At 40.3% G+C, this 19,982-nt stretch overlaps 1 protein-coding gene across 1 annotated transcript in view; it reads right to left on the bottom strand.

Moving 5' to 3' along the window:
• Positions 1 to 19,982, bottom strand: part of KIF26B (kinesin family member 26B) — a 270,861-nt gene that overhangs the window by 177,844 nt on the left and 73,035 nt on the right. The window contains exon 3 of the mRNA XM_041477047.1: positions 6,364 to 6,897. Within this exon, the coding sequence (XP_041332981.1) occupies positions 6,364 to 6,897 (534 nt within the window). The remainder of the gene's footprint in view (positions 1 to 6,363; positions 6,898 to 19,982) is intronic.

The following is a 19,982-nucleotide window of genomic DNA, read 5'->3' as shown; positions in this document are numbered from 1 at the left end:
TTCTCAAACTATGAAATAGAGCAGGAGCTGACCATTTTTCTCCCATCTTGTTTATATCATGGGAAATAAAAGGACAATTTTGCCTCAAAGTATCAGTTTGCCTTCCCCCTTCTCTATCCCCTCTCTACATCAGTTTTCTCACTGCTGAAACACCTCCTCTCAGTTTCTATTTTTTTCAATTAATGCAAGCAATCAGCACAGCTATTATTTAAGAAATGAAACTAGTCTCACATGGACAAAATCCTTAAGCTACAAGCAGGGAAGGAAACCAAGACTACAAATCCTCACTAATTGTGATCTTCTGGCTTTTGCTAATTTGCAGGATTAACTCACTCCTATAAAAGTCCAGATTTCTTCCTCACATCACAATTGAGTCACGGGGTTTTCATATTCACGGGATAAGCCTATTTAGCTCTTTTCAGTCCATGGGATACCCTTTACCTCTTTTTTCCCTTGGTCACCCCAGTATCATGAAGGGAGAAAGTAAGAATTCTAAGGTAGTTAAGCCATGCATAAAGATGCCATAAGAGATCAAATCATATCAGAATAACACAAAAAAATAAACCTCATCTACAGTTCACACAGACTCTAGTTTCCCCCTCGATGATATTAGAAAAGCAGTACACGACTGGGCTGTTAGTTGAAGAGGTAGACAGGAGGAATGAAATACAAATATCCAACTCCTGTAATATACAAACTGGATGATCAAACAATCATGGCAAAATGTCAGCTGATGACATACGCTGACTTTAGTGGGGTCATATCTAATTATTAGTGACTTGGTTTTAAAAGGCTTTTAGCCAGAGGAAAACTACTTCAGAGATAACAACTAATGCATGGGGGAAGAGGGCAACAGAGATAATCAAGCAAGGATATAATTTCAGTGCCAACGAATTTGTTTGACAATCTGTTTCTTGGCCCAGTCAAACAATCTTTGTAAATAAAACTCTTGCACTTTCAGTGTATAGTCTGATTATGGAGCCACTTTGTTAAGAGTCCAGGTGACAGAATGAAAAAAAAAAATCAGTGCACGAATTTGCACACATCTGCTCAGCATCATCATTCAGGAGCTCACAGTTATAGGAACAAAAAGGTTTTTACTACATTCAGGGAGCCATCATAGTCAAACATGGATCTCATACATACAGTGACTGAACTGCTTTTGAAATATAAGCCATCCAAGAAATTCTGGACCAAAGCCTAACTGCACAAAGGCAAAATACCTCCAACATTTGGTATCGCAGGGAATTGTGAGTGGTTGCGGGAGAACACAATACTAGAAAGGTCAGTATAAAAATCTCTTTTTCTTGTTGCTAAGATGCTTTGGTAAAATAGGTCTGGCTCTAGGAAGCATGGAATAATTACGGAAGACACCTGGTGGTCTGCAAATGGAGCAAGTAACTTGATTTCTGTACCTTGCATTATATGCCTTAGAAGCCTGGCACCAATGTAGCAATCATTAACATTTTATCTTTATTCTGCTGAACACTAAGCAATAGAAACAGCAGCAAACGGAAGAGAAATAAATTATACAGCAAAGACTTGGAAAAAACATGGCATCAAAATCCTGGATGGCAATACCTCCCACAAAGAGATTGGTTCTCCATCTTGCACCCAAATCCAATCATTACCAGTTTCTTTTTAAAAGCCTGGACCTGAATGAATTGATGTGTTATATGACAGCCATGACCTAAGTAAACTCCAAACAAATCATTCATCACAGCAATGCTCCACAACAAGCTGGTACATTCTCAGAGAACTGTTCTTCTAAACACATGTTATACATGAAGAGGTAAGAGAAAGCACATATTATAGGCTTTCATCAATTGTACACAAAAAAAGCCTTTTACAATTCTGAAAAGGCTTGAGATCATTATGCCTGTGGCCAATGATCAGTAGTTTCAGATCTAATTTTCCAAACTTTTGGTCAAAAGAGTCTTTTTAAGTGCAGGGGAGAAATGAACACTTTTTCTGTGAATATGTTCTGTTCACAATGCCCCTACTCAAATCCTTACATGCACTGTTTTGTTGCTTACAAAAGGCAAATTTCACAGCTTCAAGGTCAGGAGCAGGAGGTGCTCACCCACATCAGCCTCCACATTTTCTGTTACCCATCATTCCCTTTTATGGCCTAAATTGTTCCTGGAACTGTTGACTTTCTCCAGTTCTTGGGCTCATTCTGGCCTTCCTGTCACTCAAATCTACCAAACACACTGTTCTAAATTTCCTTTTCTTTGCCTTTGAAATTATCTACTTCAAGACATGAAAGATTTTCGTGCAGATCCAGGACGGTAACCAGAAGACCAAGGAAATGCCTACTATTTTATGCTTTGGGGCTACCACCATGATGAAGTTAACACCATGTTGTTGGTTTAAAGGCAACCAACATGAGAGCCAAGCAGGTAATTTAACATTTTAGTAAAAACTGGAGGGCTTTGACTCTAGAAAAAAGTGCAACCAGTTTAATCTAGCTATTATCATTGACTATCATCAACTCCTTTCCCTTTGAAAGTAAACCCTGAACCAGTCTGAACTCCTAAGGACTAAAAGCTTATTCCTTAATGTGGTGTTTTTGTTTTAGCTACTTTACCAGCTTGTGATAATAAATTAATAAAAGTGTTGTGCATTAAATTTAATATTGCATTCTCTATGAAAATGACAAGAAGCAATAATTTCATCAAGGAATTTGGACTTTTCTTTCCTACATTAGCACCCCAGGCCCAGAGGGCTTTTTTTCTCTTTGGAATGGCTCAGTAATCATTGGTAAGTAACAAAAGTGTACTGAAGACTGTGGTATCCTGTAATTCACACCAGAGCTGCACACAGCTGCACAGCCCTTCTCAGGTAAAAGCTCAATTATTTAAAGGAGTTTTCTCTGAGCAGGGAAGGACTGAAATCCCTTTGAAAGATAGGGAGATGCACAGAACTCTTTACAAGTGTCAAAACAGTCTGATCCACGAGGCATATAAATGCTACCTGCTGACCAGCACAGAAAGAGAACTATTTTCAGACTGAATCAAATTCTACCCAATTTTGACTGGTATTTTTCTACATGTATTAAACAGAAAAGTCAGTTTTACCTTGAGCATTTCAGCATTACTGTTTCCATAGAAGTGTTGTAATGGGTCACACTCTTCATTTAAGACCAACCAATTCCATTTCTCTGCCTCTGATTCCCTGTTTTGTAAAAGGACCTACCAACAAAATTTGATTCAGCCCCCTTTGAGTCAGGCCTAGGGGACATCACATATCTTTAGAACCAGATTTTTGTTTCTGTTTCAAGGAGTGCCTAAATATGGAATCATATAAAACAGGCACAGTGGGGACTGATGGGGTCATCTGCACCATCTCCCCCTCTCCAGGTAGGATCAGTTTTGCCTAAAAAATTCTTAGCAGCTATTCCTCTGATGTTCTTAGGAGACCCCATTCACTAGTTCCGATAATGCATCCATGAAATTACTAGAAAACTTTTAAACTTTTTAGATCTGACATGCATTGCCAGTTAAATCTAGTACAGTTCCATTTTTTTAGATTTTTAACAATATTAATATGAATATATATTATATAGGCAATAATAATATAGTACATTACTAAAGCTGGTAATGTATAAATTCCGATATGTTTTACTTACTCCTCATTGGAAAGTGCTCTTTCTACAAAATTAATTGAATAGTGGCATTTAAGACTTGTCCTAAACTACTGGAGCAGTTGAACTTTACAATATCACAACACTCCCTTTTATATTCATTTATTTTTATTGTTTTTCTACTGGAACTGAAACAAAAATAGTAATTAACTGCCCATAACAAGGTTCTAATTTTAGGCAGTCTGGTAGGGAAGACGCTAATAAAGGAGTAACTTCGTGCAATTTCCAGCTGCAGGAATATCTTTGGTGCTTAAAATTGCAGTGAGTCAATTCTGAGCCGCAGAATGTCACTTTCAAACGAATGTTTTCTCTTTTTTTCATGATACTTTAAGGAAGACATCACAATCAGTTTTCAAGGTACTCAACCATTTCTTTCAAGTTATCTAGACTGTCTAACAAAAGCTGATTTACAATGGGAGATGTCTACCACAGGTGCCATTAAGTCTAGAGCCATGAGACTGACTTCTCCCTGGACATCTATTTAACAAGATTATGATGTGGAAGGGTACTGCTCTTCTCTGTGTGAAGTGCAAGACTTTTTATCCCAAGAAATTATTTTCTTCTCCTCTTAGCTAATGCACAATGAAGTTTTTCTAATCACTATTCTTAAGGGAAGGCAAGAAAGCTTAATTAATATATAGACATTCACAAGTAAGTAGGCTAGCACCACTTTTTTTTTAATTCACCTCCAAATCAAGAAGGGATCCAATTAAGATCAGATAACAGATTCATCTTCCTCGTGCTCTTCCCCAGCAGAGTTTTGGTACTCTAAGTGCATAACAAAAATGTTTTTATGCGGGACAGAAATCTAATATGTTTTGAAAATGTGTAGCAAGATTGGTTTCTGCACACAAAAGCAGAAAAAAAGAAAAGCTTGCATCTTACCAACATTTGAAATTACAAACAAATTAGTTTTCAAAGTTTTTCTTCTTACTCGACTAATTCCCACTCTAACACAGATACTATGTAAACAAACACTAAAATCCTTTTAGTGTGCTTAAGGAAAAAAGCTATCATTATTTTTTCTCAGCTGGAGAATTATATGTGGCAACTTGAGTACAGTGAGAATTTTAACATTTGAGAGTAGAATCCTAAAGGAAAAAATGAAACTTACAATCAACATATTCTAATACAGAGCAGCATTGCTAGGCTCATCTGGGATTTTTTTTTGTTTGTTTGTTTTGCTGTTGGGCCTTTTGGTTGGTTTTGTGTTGGCTTAGGGTTTTTTTTGGCTGAGAGGTGTCTTGCGAGCATGCAATCTTTTCTATTTCAAGGTTATTGAAAATCAAGGGTAGGGAAGAGTTTAACTGGACACAAACTACAGAATCAGTCTGGACAATTCTGAATATTAGACTTGTCTTAGTGAATATTTTTAAGAAAAAAAATAATAATCAAGGAAATTCAATCATTATAAAAAGTAAACAAAACCCACATTTTCACAGAACATGAACCTAAAAGATTGTGAATGCAGTAAAATGGAACTAATTTTCCTAATACAAATAACAGTTATTCAGATTTGTTAAGGTGCATTCTTTGTTTAGTTTTTTTTTTCCTAGCTGAAGCATAGATGACATTTTTTTTCTTAGATCAAAACTATGATCACATACTGACCTACCCAAAAATGATTCAGGTTCAGTAGAGCATAAATCCACAAAAGCACAAAGTCACATATTTTCCAGATAAAATAATTGTACTTCATTTCTGGTTTTACCCAGTTTCCTTTGGTGCATGACAATATCTTAATGCTTATGAATAACATCACTTTTTTTCTGGCTATAATATCAGTTAGTCATACTAATAAAAGTTAAATATTAATTTAGGGATCTATCTTGCAATATGTTCATAATTTAGTAGAAAGATCGACTTCCAAAGTTATTTACATGCCTAAGGAAGCTAACTGGGACATTTGTGAGAACATGTGAAGAACAGGCGTATGTCACAATCTGCAAGTGCTTGGGTACTCTTAAAATCCCACCAGCTGCAGTTAAGTATGTCAGAAAGCCCACCTCCTGTCACACAAAAAAACTTCTTCTGTGCCCTCTGACGTGGATGGGTTCTACAGGTACTTACAGGTGTGGTGTACTAGAAAACAATAGACCAAAGAGAAGGAAAATAACATGCTGAAAAGGACATGAAAATCTCCCAGAACTGCTAGGATCTGGAGATTACTGGACCCATTGAACCCGCTGCATCAAGAATGTAGGCAACTTAAAACGTGTCAAAGGAGTTAGTGCCTGCTATGTGCTCCCAAATGATCACACACACAGAGGATGGATAAAAGATCATCTGGATCCTTCCTGAATACCAGCTCAGAAATCACTGGTGCACTAGTGTCACTTTCCTCTTGGGAGTAACCAAGTGTGGCTGGCTCCCAGCTGCCCTTCTGAGTATTTTGAGTGAAAGTGAGTGAGGACTGTGTGAGCAAATAATTGAAAATACTGTATGATTAGGTCTCTGCCATTAAAAACAACAGCTCGGTTCTGCTATCAGTAACAGCTGAATTCATAGAAGGTATTCTCATTAATACTGCTTTTGATCTGTGTCTCCCCCAACTCAATCCCTTATGGGGGAGACAGTGATTTACAGCACTCCTTGTTCTAGTGCTCACTTACACAGGCGGCTCAACTTCTGCCCCACAGGAGCAAACAGCATTAGTATGCCCCTGCCAGCTTCAGTGGGAAGGAAAAAAGTATGTTCTGTTACTTAAGAATACTTACTTGGTAGGGGTAGAGAGTGACTCCATTCGTTCTTGACAAAGACCAGGTGCCATCGAGGTACTGGTGGGCCTGGATAGCCACAGAGTTGAGAACATTGCCATTGCTGGGGCTGGTGGCCATTTGAAAGCTGACCTTGGCTTGGTGTCCAGGAGAGCCATTTTTTTTCTCCACCCCATTTCCAATTCCTAGACTGTTGGGCTTTCCACTGTGTTTGTTGGCAACAAAGCCTGTATAATTAGATGGAGCATAAGGAGCAGGCACGTAGGCCCAGTCCCTGGGCTGCAGGCTGCCCATGTGCCGGGGACTCACCAACGTGGGGACGTTGGAGAGAGGTGGGGGAGAGCCTGGTGAGGCATCATAATGTTCTGAGTTGGCAGCTTGCTCCAAGGTCAGCACCATCTGAATGGCCTCTTGCTTCAGCTGGTTCAGGTGTGTGGCACAAACATCACATCTGTTGTCCTTCTCATTCCACGCCTTACGAATGGTATTGGGAACTTGGAGCTTCTCATGAATCACCGAAGAGAAACCTGGGTCCTAAAAATCAAACAGAGAAGGGTAAGGGGGGGACAGGAGAGAAATGTTTAACCACAGTCTCCACAGTGAAACATTATAACTGCATTTCAAAAGCAAATTTATGAGATAAGCTTAGAATGCAAACAAAGGCCATTAGATATAGTCAACATATGCCAGCAGCAGAGCTGAACAAAACTGAGAAACTAGATTGTGTTGGAAAGGAAAAATTCTTTTACTGATAAGTGGCAAATATTATAAATCCAGTGCATGCTTCAATGCATGGCAGAGAAAAGGAATTAACCTGCTTCACACCACTGCACCTAATTTCTGGCTTGAATGAAATCTGCTCTTAGTTACATAGGTAAGATTAAGAGCAATTCCACTATAGCCGGTGGACTTGTTGCAAGGTTCACAAATCCATCTACTCATCAACCTCAGCTTTTGGTATTCAGAAAACCCAGGAAATACTCTGCAACAAAAATTTAACACTTCAAAGACAGCAAAAAAAAAAAGTACCACTACTCTCTCAAAAATCCTTTTCAGAATTCAAAACAGATGGACAGCTGATCAAGTCACTTACCAAGAATATACTTTCCAGCCAAAAAGAAAGAAAAAAACAAACGAAAACAAACTACTTTTTGTTAATGAAAGTTCTAGCACTATTTTGTGTATCTGCTGATAACACAGAAGTAAAACTTTTCTTTAAAAAATACAACATGTATAGAGTCAATGATCTGTAAAGAATTATTTTCTTGTCTGAAAGCATAGTTCTGATGCAAAACCACATAATCAGGTTTAAAGCCTCTAGTGTCATAGCCTTACCTCATGGGTAGATATTTGAACATCAGTGGTGCTTGCCCACAGGGCAACATGCACCCTGATCTGACTGCCATCACTGAAGTGCAAATTGTGAAGCCAAACAAGCAGGCTTGTCACCAAACTGGCCTGGTTCTTACAGTATCGCACAGTTTTAGAAACAGCAATGATGTGTGCATTGCACAGAGCAAAAAGTGACAGTTATTTTATGGAAATATTTCTTGGAATTTTCACACCACACTTTTGTGGTTTTACAGATCGGGCAGGACAGACTTCAGCTGCCCCTCCCTAACTTTTAGAGACTTACTGGTGAATTTATTTTTTTTTATGAGTAGTCAAACAGTTTTAAAATCAAGAGTATCAATCTTTTTCTCTTCATCTTTGTGGCTTTAACAGCTTTAGCAGCAAAATCAGAGTGCATGTCTGTGTGAGGGGAAAAAACACAAATAGACAGCACTCTTATCAAGTAATTAAGTAATTTGATGAACCCCATGCATTGAGATAGACAAATTTCATGTCTTGATAGTTTGGCTGTGCTGGGAAAGTGGATAGGGGGTATAACATAGGGAGGGAGAGAATTCATTGGTAGAGGGTCATATTCATTATGATCCGTCTTTATTATAGACTCAAGCATTTTATTTTCACTGTTTAACTACCGTGAACAGCTCCTCAGCATGCAGTGATTAATTGATTCATAAATCACAGTGCCTCCTTATGCACAGCAGCAAAAGAGCAGTTCCAGCCACAGAAGCCCAGGAGAGTCATATAAGCTGATGGGAAACAACAGGAGGCTGAGGTCTGATCAAGCCTCAAGCTGGTCATTTCTATTCCACACACAAAGGGGGTCAGAGCATCAAAGTGTGTCAGGAAGGCAGGAACTGGATTCTGCCCCAACCCTTCCCCATTAACCTTTGGGAGAGGGACCAGTGGAAATCAGGGGGAAAAAACAGGATGCAAAGTATGTCAAATCACATTTTCCATCCCAGACCATAACTAGGTCAACAGATCACATCAGATACAGGCATCCACTCCATGATGCCAGGTGTGCCAGGAAATGATTCTCTATTTTCCCCATGATGAGCTAGACAAAGCTGCCTATATAGCTGAAGTGAGGTATGAGTCTTCTCTTCAGGCTGCTCCACGTCAGTGCAGCAAAAATCCTTGCCAGCTCTTCCTTCAGCTAGCAAGTGCCACAGAGATGGTTGCTGTTCTTTGAAAGTTAACTTCCCCAAAGCAACTGGGCTTGGACCCAGGTAATTATATACAACATTCAGATCCAGCAGCAGTTGGAACATGGAAATTTCTGGATATTATGATAAATATTCCAAGGAAATAAAGCTTTCTCTAACGTAAGCAAATGTCAGCATGATATAAATATTCAAGTAGCACACCAACTTTAAAGAGTGCTGGACAGCAGTGAATTCAGCTTCATCTCAGTGTTAAAACAAACATCAGATCGTTCTGTGATACAACAATAAACACAGAGAGAGAGGGAGGGAGAGAAGAAGGCAGACTGCTCCTCCTCAGGAGCAGAAACAAGAAACAGGCACAACCTGAACTGATTACTCCGAAGACTAGCCCTACTAATCTATCATAATCTACTAGATGGATAGTTCAATACTGGATCCAAATCTGGGATATGAAACAGAAAAGTCTATGGGACAGCAAATAAATTTGGATAAACTCATCTTCCAGAAGGACATTAGTCACAGTTTGTTCTCAAAACAAAATTGATAGAGCCTAGAGAGTTTACTTCCTTATTCTGCACTAGGCAGCTCTACTATAATTTCACAGAAGTGGCTGACAGCCTTACAACATATCTAGCAGGGAAGAGGCCAAAGCTGAACAATCCCTACAGCCTTGCTCAAAGAGCAGATACACAACACTTGCTGTTTCAGTACTTCATCTGCAAACCATCATCTGCACACATTCCCCCAGGAATGCTTATTAGTTTAATAACCAATATCTCATCCCATACAAAGGTGATGGGCAAGCCTCGCTGGATAAATGCTTTGAGTCAGCTGCACAGAGCAGCAGAAGCTGAAAAAGGTTATTTAGGTCTCTAGCAAAACCTGTGATGGCTAAGAAACTCCACACTCCCTGGCACAGGAGCAGATTTGCTTGTGAAATCTGAGGTTGACACTGAAAATACCATTTATATTTTGGCACTCATTTCCAGTCCTGACAGAACAAAGCATAGTGACACTGAAAACTGAAACAGAACTTTAAAAATCACAAGAGAGTTTGCTTTGAGTTCAGGGCAAAGGTTCATCATGATGGTTTTTCTTCTGGCTGCAATGGTTCACCCAACTTTAGTATAAACAGCATTACTGTAAACTCCTATTCCTATAATAAACAAATGAAGCCATGTAAGAGGTCTGAAAGCTTCAGGAGATCAGCCACAACACAGACCATTGCATAAATGCACGAGGCAAGAAGCAAACTAAACAGAGTGCACACTGAGCTATTCTGTAAGAAGCCTTTTCACGTTACCTTTGAGTCCTCAAGGTCAAGTAAACACCAAGACAGTAACTAATCTCTCATCTTTGTTCCTGAACTAAAAAAAAAGAAGATGATGGAAGGAAATTTTGTGTGTTAGAGACATATCACAGGTAAGCTGAGGAATTCTTGTTTTACCCAGTGAAAACATATACAAAGAATGGGCACTAGTTAAGAAACACTAAAATACACAAACAGCTCTACCAGGGTAAATGCAGTCCTGACATCATGGGGGAAAAGGAACTGCATAATTACTGTATGACAAGGTAATGTAGGAGCATTCTCCACCTCTTTCATACCCCTTCATAAATCTGCACCTTGCTGTATAGTGTTCACAGTGTTCTAACTCCATGACTAGGAAAGCAGATGATAAAGAGAACAAATCCTTTCCTTCCTGCCATCCAGCTTAGAACCCATCTTCTGAGAGAGAGAAAAAGCAAACAACCACTTCCAGCATGAAGCACTCTCTGTTTCACACATACATTTACACAAAGCTCACAAGGGAGACACAATGAAAGCAAGACGAGCTCAGCTTGTGGACACAGAGAGAGACAAGAAATAAGATGAACAATCTGTACTTTTACATGTTACAAGGAACCTAGTTTATCATAGATTCATATACAAATACTTCATACACATCCTACTCTTCTGCAAGCATACAGCAGGTAGATACTCATATGGGTCATACTCACTAAGATTTCATACATAACTGTGTTTTATTTGGTCAATGACAGCCTATGCAAGTTAGACATGGTAGCCTTATGTCTTTACCTCAGAGAAAAATCAAATACAAAATGGATCTCAAGACCTTCTTGAACAAATTGTGTTCTTCAACACCAATATTACTCATTGCTATTCACAGAAAGACAAAGCAGTCAATACTAACTAAATCACAGAGGCCAGCTTCCGCTTGAAGATGCTCACAGAAGATTCATGGAGTTCTTTTGTTTCTGAAAGGGTTCATGCAGAAATGACTGCTGGTGTGTAATCCATTACACAAGGTAAGGGGAGAGGTAGAGGAAAGTAATGATCAAAGTTCTTCCCAAGAAGGAGTGAGTTTTCCAGATTCTCCCACTCCACAGGCAGGGTGTGGAAGAACTAATTAAGAAACTTCACTAGGAGGGAAGCTTTACCCTGATAAAAAAGCCCATGTTATTCCATGACTGTGCAGACATCTCTGCTCTAAACACAGTCCTGCTAGTCAACAGTTCTATTTAGGAAAAAAGAAAGGGGGGGGGGGGGGGAAGAAAAAAGGAAAAAGTAAAAAAAACCTTCTCCATTCTCCTTTCTCTCTTGAGGGTGTACTTTCCAGCTCAATAAAGAGATTATACTTGTAATTTACTTTTCAGAGGCACTTAGGCTATTTTCCAAGTGACTCTGCATCCTAAATTAAACATGCCCTATCGTCTTCTAGGCTACATTTGAGAGATTTTCTGTTTGCAGCATTCCAGAGCCCAAACAGTTGAAAAAACCAGCTCCTCATGGTTACAATGGCACCACTTCTATTAAAGCAAAGTCCAAAAATACTGAAGTCAGCGGGAGGTTTTCTTCAAATAAGCATGACAGGATATAAACTATGACTCTAAATTAGCAGCACTGCACCATCAAACTGAGCTGGGAGCCCTTGGATAAAAATCAGTTCATTCAGTAAAGATTGAATCATCTGAATTACTTCAGTTGGCAGGATCTCCGCTAGCACAAGTGGTCTTCTGGTAAGTAGAGGTTGCACGTGGCTGCACACAGGCAAGAGCAAGGGAGCAGTAAGGTGGCTCTCTTGTTCTCTGCTCTGTACACAAGAACTGACACCTTCCCTGGGCAAGACCATACTCCTTACCCTCCTTGCCACTGAAGTCACCACTCACACCCAACATGGCACCTTCAAATAAGCCATCCATTGTCGCTCCCAGCTGAGCAAATGAAACCATCTCCTCTACTAGAAAAGAACATATTTCACTCTCTTCCTTCTGAAACTCTCTCCTTTAGCAGCAACATTCCCCACTGTTACTCCATGTTGAGGACAGTAGAGAGAATAGTCATAAGGGAAGCATAGCAGAATAAGAAAAAGCCTTTTTACATTAGCCTGTTTCCAGAAAGCCCTTGTGAAAGCACTCTCTTACCAACTGCAGTAAAAACTTCAGCAGCATTATTATGCCTCACCTCTTCAACTACTGCCATTCTTGTCTGTCAGACTTGAACATTCTGCTGCTGACTTGAGCCTTTCGTTTCAAAAAGGCATTGAGAGTACACCCTGTCCTACAGTCAGTATCTCCAAAACACATCTGGGAGACCAGTTCTTTTCAGAAAGAGGGGGAACTCTTAAATGAAGTCTTAATCCTGTCTGGTGTAACCCTCACAGCATTTGTATTTCAAGGTGTTTTTCTGGAGTTGGCACATACAGCTGACATTTGGACTTCTATAATTTAACACTTGTCAGTATTAACCAGCCACTCTGCAGTCAGAAAAATGTGCTCCTTTGGTTTAGGCTGTTTTCTTATCTGAAAGAGACAGCAAGTCTGAGCAGGGCTCACCTTACAAACTCACAGCAGCAGGAAGCAGAAGACAGAAAACCCTGGGAAAATAGGAGGATTAAAAATAGGACAGAAAAAGGAAGAGGAAAAAAAACCCAAAATGTGTTTTCTAATTGCTCCATGGGCTGGCTCATGGCTCTGCTGATGGATCAGCACTGACGGACTTACAGCTGTACACATCTGTCATGCAGGTGTTTGTGTTAGCATTCGATAGCTAGGCAGCAGCCAGATTTTTAATTGGGTTGGGAAGAAGAGAAGAAACAGCAGCAGGAAAATCTAAATACACATTCAGTGGTGCAAATCCAAGTCTTGACCAAAGAGCTCTGCTATGCAGTTGTCTATAGCTCTGCTCAGTCTCTGGCCACACCATAACAGGGTCTCCTGGAGGGAAGATTCTTCTACAGTTATGTGGCAGAAAAACTCAGCTGTTGCTGAAAGGGCAGTATTTGTCAGCACCTTTTTGACAGAGCAAAGAATAGAACCAAACTCAGAATTGCAGAAACCTCAACCCTTATGCTAGAAAAAGCAGCAGCTCTATTCTCCCTTCTTTGCATTCTGCTTTCCTGACTGGATATGGAAAAATTGCATTTGCTTTCTTAGCCACCAGAGCACACTATGAGCTTGTGTTCAACTGATTGTTCACCTTGATCCCCTGGTACTTTTGTGCATCATTGCTATAAGCAATTTAGTGTCATGCATGGAGCCCAGATGTATTTCAAAGCATTTTTGCTCAGGTTTCCAGTCACCTCTCAGAAATCAGTGGTTATTGCTGCCTCTTCACATAACTGAGGTCCAGCCACAAATTTGACCCAGCGATCGTCAGGACTAGATGCCTTCATGAGCTTACAAACTGTCAGCCTTATTAACCAAATGTTACTCTCACTCCTCACCATAGTGGCAGATATTATACCTTTCTGCCATAAAATCCCTCTGATGCCATTCACAAAGACACTGTTCTGTGCAGCTGATATCCTTTTACCCACCCTTTCAAGCTCATCTGGGATAAGCATAAAGCATGACTGACCCATGATTACATGGGCCAAACAAGCTAAAATACTGGAATAACATTAATTTTTCTTTGACCCTTTCAAACCTCCCCATTATTAGAAGCCTTGATGAACATCTAATCAATAGATCACTTAAACCTCTTTGAATATCCAGGCTACAGTAGCAATTCTTGTTCTGACACACACCCAAATTTTCGAAGTTTAGCTTGCTTTTCCTGAGAGGAAAGCATTAGAGTTCTTTAACAAATGCCAGCACTGAGCCACTATTGACACAGTAACAAGTGACTTCTTGAAAAGCTGCCATTCCTGAAGTGGGGTAACTAAATGAGAAGGTCAGGACAGTATTTGTGACACCTATATTCTTACTGTTCCCCTGATTTAAAAGATGTTTGTGGCAAGCTAAAACCACTTGTAACTGCTTTTCAAACATAAGAATCTTTTATTTTAAGCAAACAAGCATTAGAAAGATTATTGTGGGGTTTATGTAATGATTTAGCAATCTCAAAAGAACTATTCAATATGTAAAATTTTGTAAACAAATCTGTTCAGCTTCAGCACATCTACAATTGACAGGCATCAGAGAACCAAAAACTTTTGCTCCTCTTCAGCTAACTTTTGTATCCTGCTTTTTTAAATCATTTATGCAGCTCACTCGTATGCTTTTCTTGCCTCCCTGAGGAGCATTATTATCTTTAAATTGCATGCAAGACCACTGTTCTGGAAGGGAAGAAATAACCAAAAAAAAAAGGAAAAAAGTATACAGTTGTTGATGGCTTTTACAATGGGTAAAGATCTCTGCCTTTGCAGAACTTCCTTTTTATTTTGGGTTATTGTGTTCTCCTGTTTGTTTTAATTCACTTGACTTTTGGAAAGAATATCACCATTTCGTCCACTTCACACTGAGGTTCCAATGAGGTGCAGCAAAGTTGCCTTTCATTCATCTTGAATATGCTCTCTTCAAGAAACATTCATTCAGGTTCTCCTTTCCAGTATCTTTTCCGCTGCTATCAGATTTTTGCCCATCTCAGCTTGACTGGAGAGGAGTTGGGAATGTCGAGCATATGGAATGATTAGAATTAGAGCATTGCAAGTCTTAGTACAGAGCTAATCATGGTTAAAACCTGAAGAGTTGCATTTGAAATTCACACTTTTAAACTGATCTTCTTTCATGTTCTTGAACACGAAAACACCAAGCAACCCATGAAATCTTAATCTTAGCAAGTAAAGGTAAATTTCTGCCCACTTTATTCAAATCAGATGGAGCTTATCTGCATGCCACCTAGGAAACAAGAAAATAAATATTGTTCCAGACCACAGGGAAAGGAGATCACGAAGACAACTTCACAGTAATGATGAGCCTTCTCCCATGCACATTCACAGACAGAAGCACATGAAAAACAAACGTATTTGCCTCTTCTCTATGTTTCAATTTCAGATTGATAAGTATATGTGATTTGGAAACAGGAATGAGTCTCCTCTCTGCACTGGTTCTCAAATGCTTATACATGCAGACCATTCCAAGCTGCACACAAGCCTGCTCCTACCACTCCGTGGCAGTCACATCTCACACTAAATATTGTTGACTGGGGATTTCCATCAGCTTTTTCTCTCAACTAAACATGCAACTCAGTACACCCAGAGCTGTTACACACCTTCTTTAGAAGTTAGTTCCTTCATGGGAACGCACCCAGGATCAAGCAAGTAGGCATTGAGAAAGCTGGAGGGTTAGTCAAGAGATCTTGAGATGCTGAAAACTGTCCTAAGATGACTGTACAATCCTTTAGACTACAGAACAAAAAGACAAAATACCTACTTGAAGCTGATGGTGGGACTGGAAGGGGATGAAGGAGGGAAAGAGAAGAAATTGAGGCAATGACCTTTGAAAGAATTTTTTTCTCCTAATTTCTGACACAAGCAATTTGAAGGTCTATTGATGGGGTAAAAAATTGCTGACCTAGAAGGAAGATCAGTACTTTCCTACTAATGAGTTCTATGCCACCCTGCTTTCCCAAAAGACTTTATGCTAATTTGCTATGTATTTTGGATGGACAGAAGTTGCATAAGAGCATCCTGTAAGCCACACTGAGGTTTGACACCACCTGTCTGAAACATCCTCCCTGACACATACCAGGTCTGCAGTGGGCTGCTGCTTTAAATAGTGGCCACATACCAGGTACTGACAGGCACTTGCTCCGCAGGCAGCCACAGTCCCCTGCTGTCTAGCCATACAGGCTCTCACAGTCTCACTGCCATCTGGTAAATCTTCCCCCTTCAGCAACATTTGGCCTGGTATCATTATCACCTCCTTCTCGCCCCAAGCCGTTCACCCACAGAAGGGCTGTTCTGCTTCCTTCTGCATCAGGACTTTGGAAACTCTCATCGTGTCCAAGATCAAACTACCCTTCAGTGACTCAGCCTGTTGGAAATCCCCTTTTTACCTCAGAGAGGGAAAAGCACCACCATCCTACTCCTTTCCTGCCAGCAAAACAATGGCCCTGCTCCCTTCCTGGTTTGCACAGTCTTTTGGAGTCCAGCCTCAGGCACACCAGGCTCATCAGGTGCACAACTCCCAAACGCTGCAGGTACCTTCCAACCCTTCTCCTGCCCCTCTGCCGTGACACCCCACCTCACCCTGCACACAAATCCCAGCTCAGGTTAACTGACACCATACTTACCACTTTGGCTGTGCATAATATTATTTGTTATTTTTTATTAGCACTTGGGTTTGTTTTTATTAATACTGTGAACTGAGAAAAGAAAAATCCCAGTGTGCAACCCAGTGAAATTTAATTCTAACAGTTTTACACCACCTCAGTGTGAGTTATGTTTGCTTGTGAAAGCTCCTCAGCTTTGATGTAATACTAGACAGTAACCAGATATCGTTTTGTGTTTATAGCTGTTCCATTAGCACAGTTATATAAAGAGCTTGTTAATGATCTAGTTATCAAATTGTTTAATTATGGTTTTGCTTAATTTCTTTTTTGCACATGAAATCACTTATAACTACTGTCTGTGATCCCTGGAACACCTAAAATGAGGTGTAACATCAAAAACTTCTTTGGAAGTGAAATTTCTATATGCATGTACACTTCTTTTATCACTTTTGATCTCATTATATTCTACGTATTTCTCATATACAACAGTTTAGATATATTGACACCATTTTTATGCTTGCATAAAATATTACAGACATATGAAAACAAAAATGCACCAGAAAAGTTAAAATCTACCTTTGAGGGTGTCACGTGCCCCTAACTTCCATGCAGCCAAAAGCATTAGAGCAGCCATGAAAGAACATTTATTCCATCTAGGACACAGGGCAAGCGGCAGGAGCACACCTCAGATTTCCAGCTGGGAATAATTTCATGAGCAAAATTGTTTTCAGATTTCCATTCCAGTTGCAAGATCAGCTTATACTCTATTAGCACAGTATAAATATTTGTAATATGCAAAGGGGAAGAGAGAGAGAAAAAAAAAAATCCTGAAGAAACTCATGAAAGTAACAGGACTGAACTACTTTGAGAGCAAACTGAGTAACTCTGTCACGACTCCCTTACATACAGCATAAGGACAAACTGCTGTGCACAGGACACCTTTTCTCCAGGCAAAACTCTTTTCTTCAGCCTTGGGGTAGTTGCACTGTTCAGCCATGCCAACACACATGGCAGAAAGTGTGTTATGACTCACAGCTTGTTTTTCTTAAGTCTGCTGCAAACATACCTGCTAAATTTCATTACACTATGTCAGTGTGTGACTTTCTACCCAAACTATAAACTCATGTGTATACTGCAGCATATGCTTCAGCTCCAATTCAGCAGACTCTGCCTGCATCTGCTGAGGCAGGAATTGCACAGGTTTTGGTATTTTGTGCCAGGAGTAGGTGATAGAGTCTGGCTTTGAGGAGCTGGTGAGTGCAGGAAGATGTGTGGGGAAGACAAGAAACTGTGGTCAGGATGGAAGCTGTCGGGCTGCTGAGTGTGGCTTTACAGGACAAGAAGAGAGCCCCAACTCCACTCACCATGGCTTCTACAGAAGGTACATTTGGCTGCTTCTGTGCCAAGTGATCAGAAGGCACCTACTACACCAGCACTGACCAAGCTGACACAGCTGTGTGATTTAAGGTTGCCCTGAGGGAAGGTACCAGCTTGGGTCCAGAGGCTGCTGAGCCCATCTTGGCTGCCAGGCATCTGGTGATGTGGGTATAGAAGAAGGCTTCATGACTCTGAAGCCAGCCAAAGTAGGAATAGGGTACAATATGATCCTGTGGGAGACAGACAGCCCCCTAAGACCACTGCTGCTTCTGAATTCTCACAGCCAGAAGCAAGCAACATGGTCTAACCTTTACCACTGTAAAGCTTCCCCAGGCTGGTAAATGCTTATTTCAATATATATCTTTACAGACAGATTAGGAGAGCTTTGGAGTACAGCTAATAACCTCCTGTTGTTGTCACATATTAAAAAAGAATAACACAAACTCAAAAAGTCGGCATTGTTTCAGTGCAGAACTATTGGGTTTGTTCAAAATTACTCACACTGTGAAACCCCAGGCTGCCACAGCCTGTATCCCATCCTCTGCACCCTCACAAAGTCCCAAGCAATTCAAACGGTCAGGGATGCAACAGGGCTCAGCTGGAAAGAGTTCTCACCAAGGTCTCAATGAAAGCATTCACAGCTGAAGGAGGCCAAGCACTCCCCTCCCCACATCCATTCACTGCGAACAGAAGCCTCAAGCCCTTGCTGTGGGACCACAGGGGACAGGCACATAATGAGCCCTCACTGCCAAACAGCTCAGTGTTGCTGGCCCCCCACAACACCGATCTACAAGTGTGGGCTAAAAACATGTCCAACCCATTCCCACCACAGCTCGCGTTCTGTCCTGATTAAGCTGGCTGCTGACAAGCCCAAGAGGGGATCAGCCTCTTGACTTGTGTGGTCTGATGAAGGCTAAGATTACAAATCTTTTTCCAAATAGTCCCCAAGTGAGCCACACACACACAAAAAAAAAAAAAAAAAAAAAAAAAAAAAAAAAAAAAGGAGGGGAAAAAACTTCCAGTAGAGGCAGGTAACATTAGCCAGCCTTAAACAAAAATACAATGCACCTCAAGTTACAGCTTCAGATGAAAAGCTCTCTAACCAGTGAGGAGCAGTATGGATTTCCAACTTTTGTAAAGATTAAAAGACACTGATCATGACTTCAGACTAATACAGGACTTCTTGTGCACCCAGTGCATTATCAATAGGGAAATGGGAACTATATCTTCTGAATGAAGAAAGCTAATAGCTCTAGAAACAATCACTGCCACTATGACACTGCCCTTCCCTCTCCCCTCTACCCAAGGGCACCTCCCACAATAATCTACAGAGTAACTCTCTAAACCAAGCTCCAGGCTTCCCCACTACTGATTCAGGTCTTAGATTCAGAAATCAAACCAAATTAAAGAAATTCTAGACATACCTTCTTAAATAAAAATTATTTACAATCAGCAGAGAAACCCAATGGCCTCTTAAAGTACTTTCTACAAATTTCAGCAACCGCTGATTAAGTAAACACATTTTAAAAATCTACATACATGCATAATTCATGCAACCTGAAAATAAAAACCTTATTTTTGTTTTTTATTGACAAACTGACATCTGGATTTAGATTTAAAAAAAAAAACCACAACTAAACAAACAGACAAAGGCAATAGTCTTAACATCATCTGAGAAAGATGCTCCAAGGAAAACAGTGCAAGGAAGGGGGAGACAAGGAGTTGTTATTTTACTGGCTTAAATTTATTTTTGTCTAAATAGCTGAAAGCTACAGAAAGAAAACAATTGTGAGAAAACTTTCCTACCACTGCCTTACCTTATTTTCCTTAGTTTCATTTCCAGAGCTTGGTTCTCATTTCACTACTAGTCTCTATTTATCTCTCATATACAACTTTACTTCTCCTGATCCAGGCAGACCCAGTTCCCATCATAGATGGGAAAGATATGAGGCACAAGCTAAGGAGCATAATGAATTAGCCAAGGAGCATAATTTGAATTAGCATCAAATCTCACTATTTCTATTTCTAGTGCTGGAGCAGAAGAGCTGCACTGAGATGGAGATAAGATTGCGAGTCAGAGGGCTGAAGGAGCCTGAGCAGGGCAGCAGCGATTAAAGGTGCCACTGTGGTTTTAGGCCAGATGAAGGCATATGGCTTTTCCCAAAGCCATATGAAGCATTTTGAAGCCAGCTCCCACAGCAGTGTCTGCATCCCAGACCTTGGTG

The sequence above is a fragment of the Pyrgilauda ruficollis genome, unplaced genomic scaffold (assembly GCF_017590135.1).
Source record: "Pyrgilauda ruficollis isolate IOZ18807 unplaced genomic scaffold, ASM1759013v1 scaffold4, whole genome shotgun sequence".
Classification (NCBI taxonomy): Eukaryota; Metazoa; Chordata; class Aves; order Passeriformes; family Passeridae; genus Pyrgilauda; species Pyrgilauda ruficollis.
Note: the sequence above shows the minus strand (reverse complement) of the source record. Positions and strands in the feature narration are given on the sequence as shown.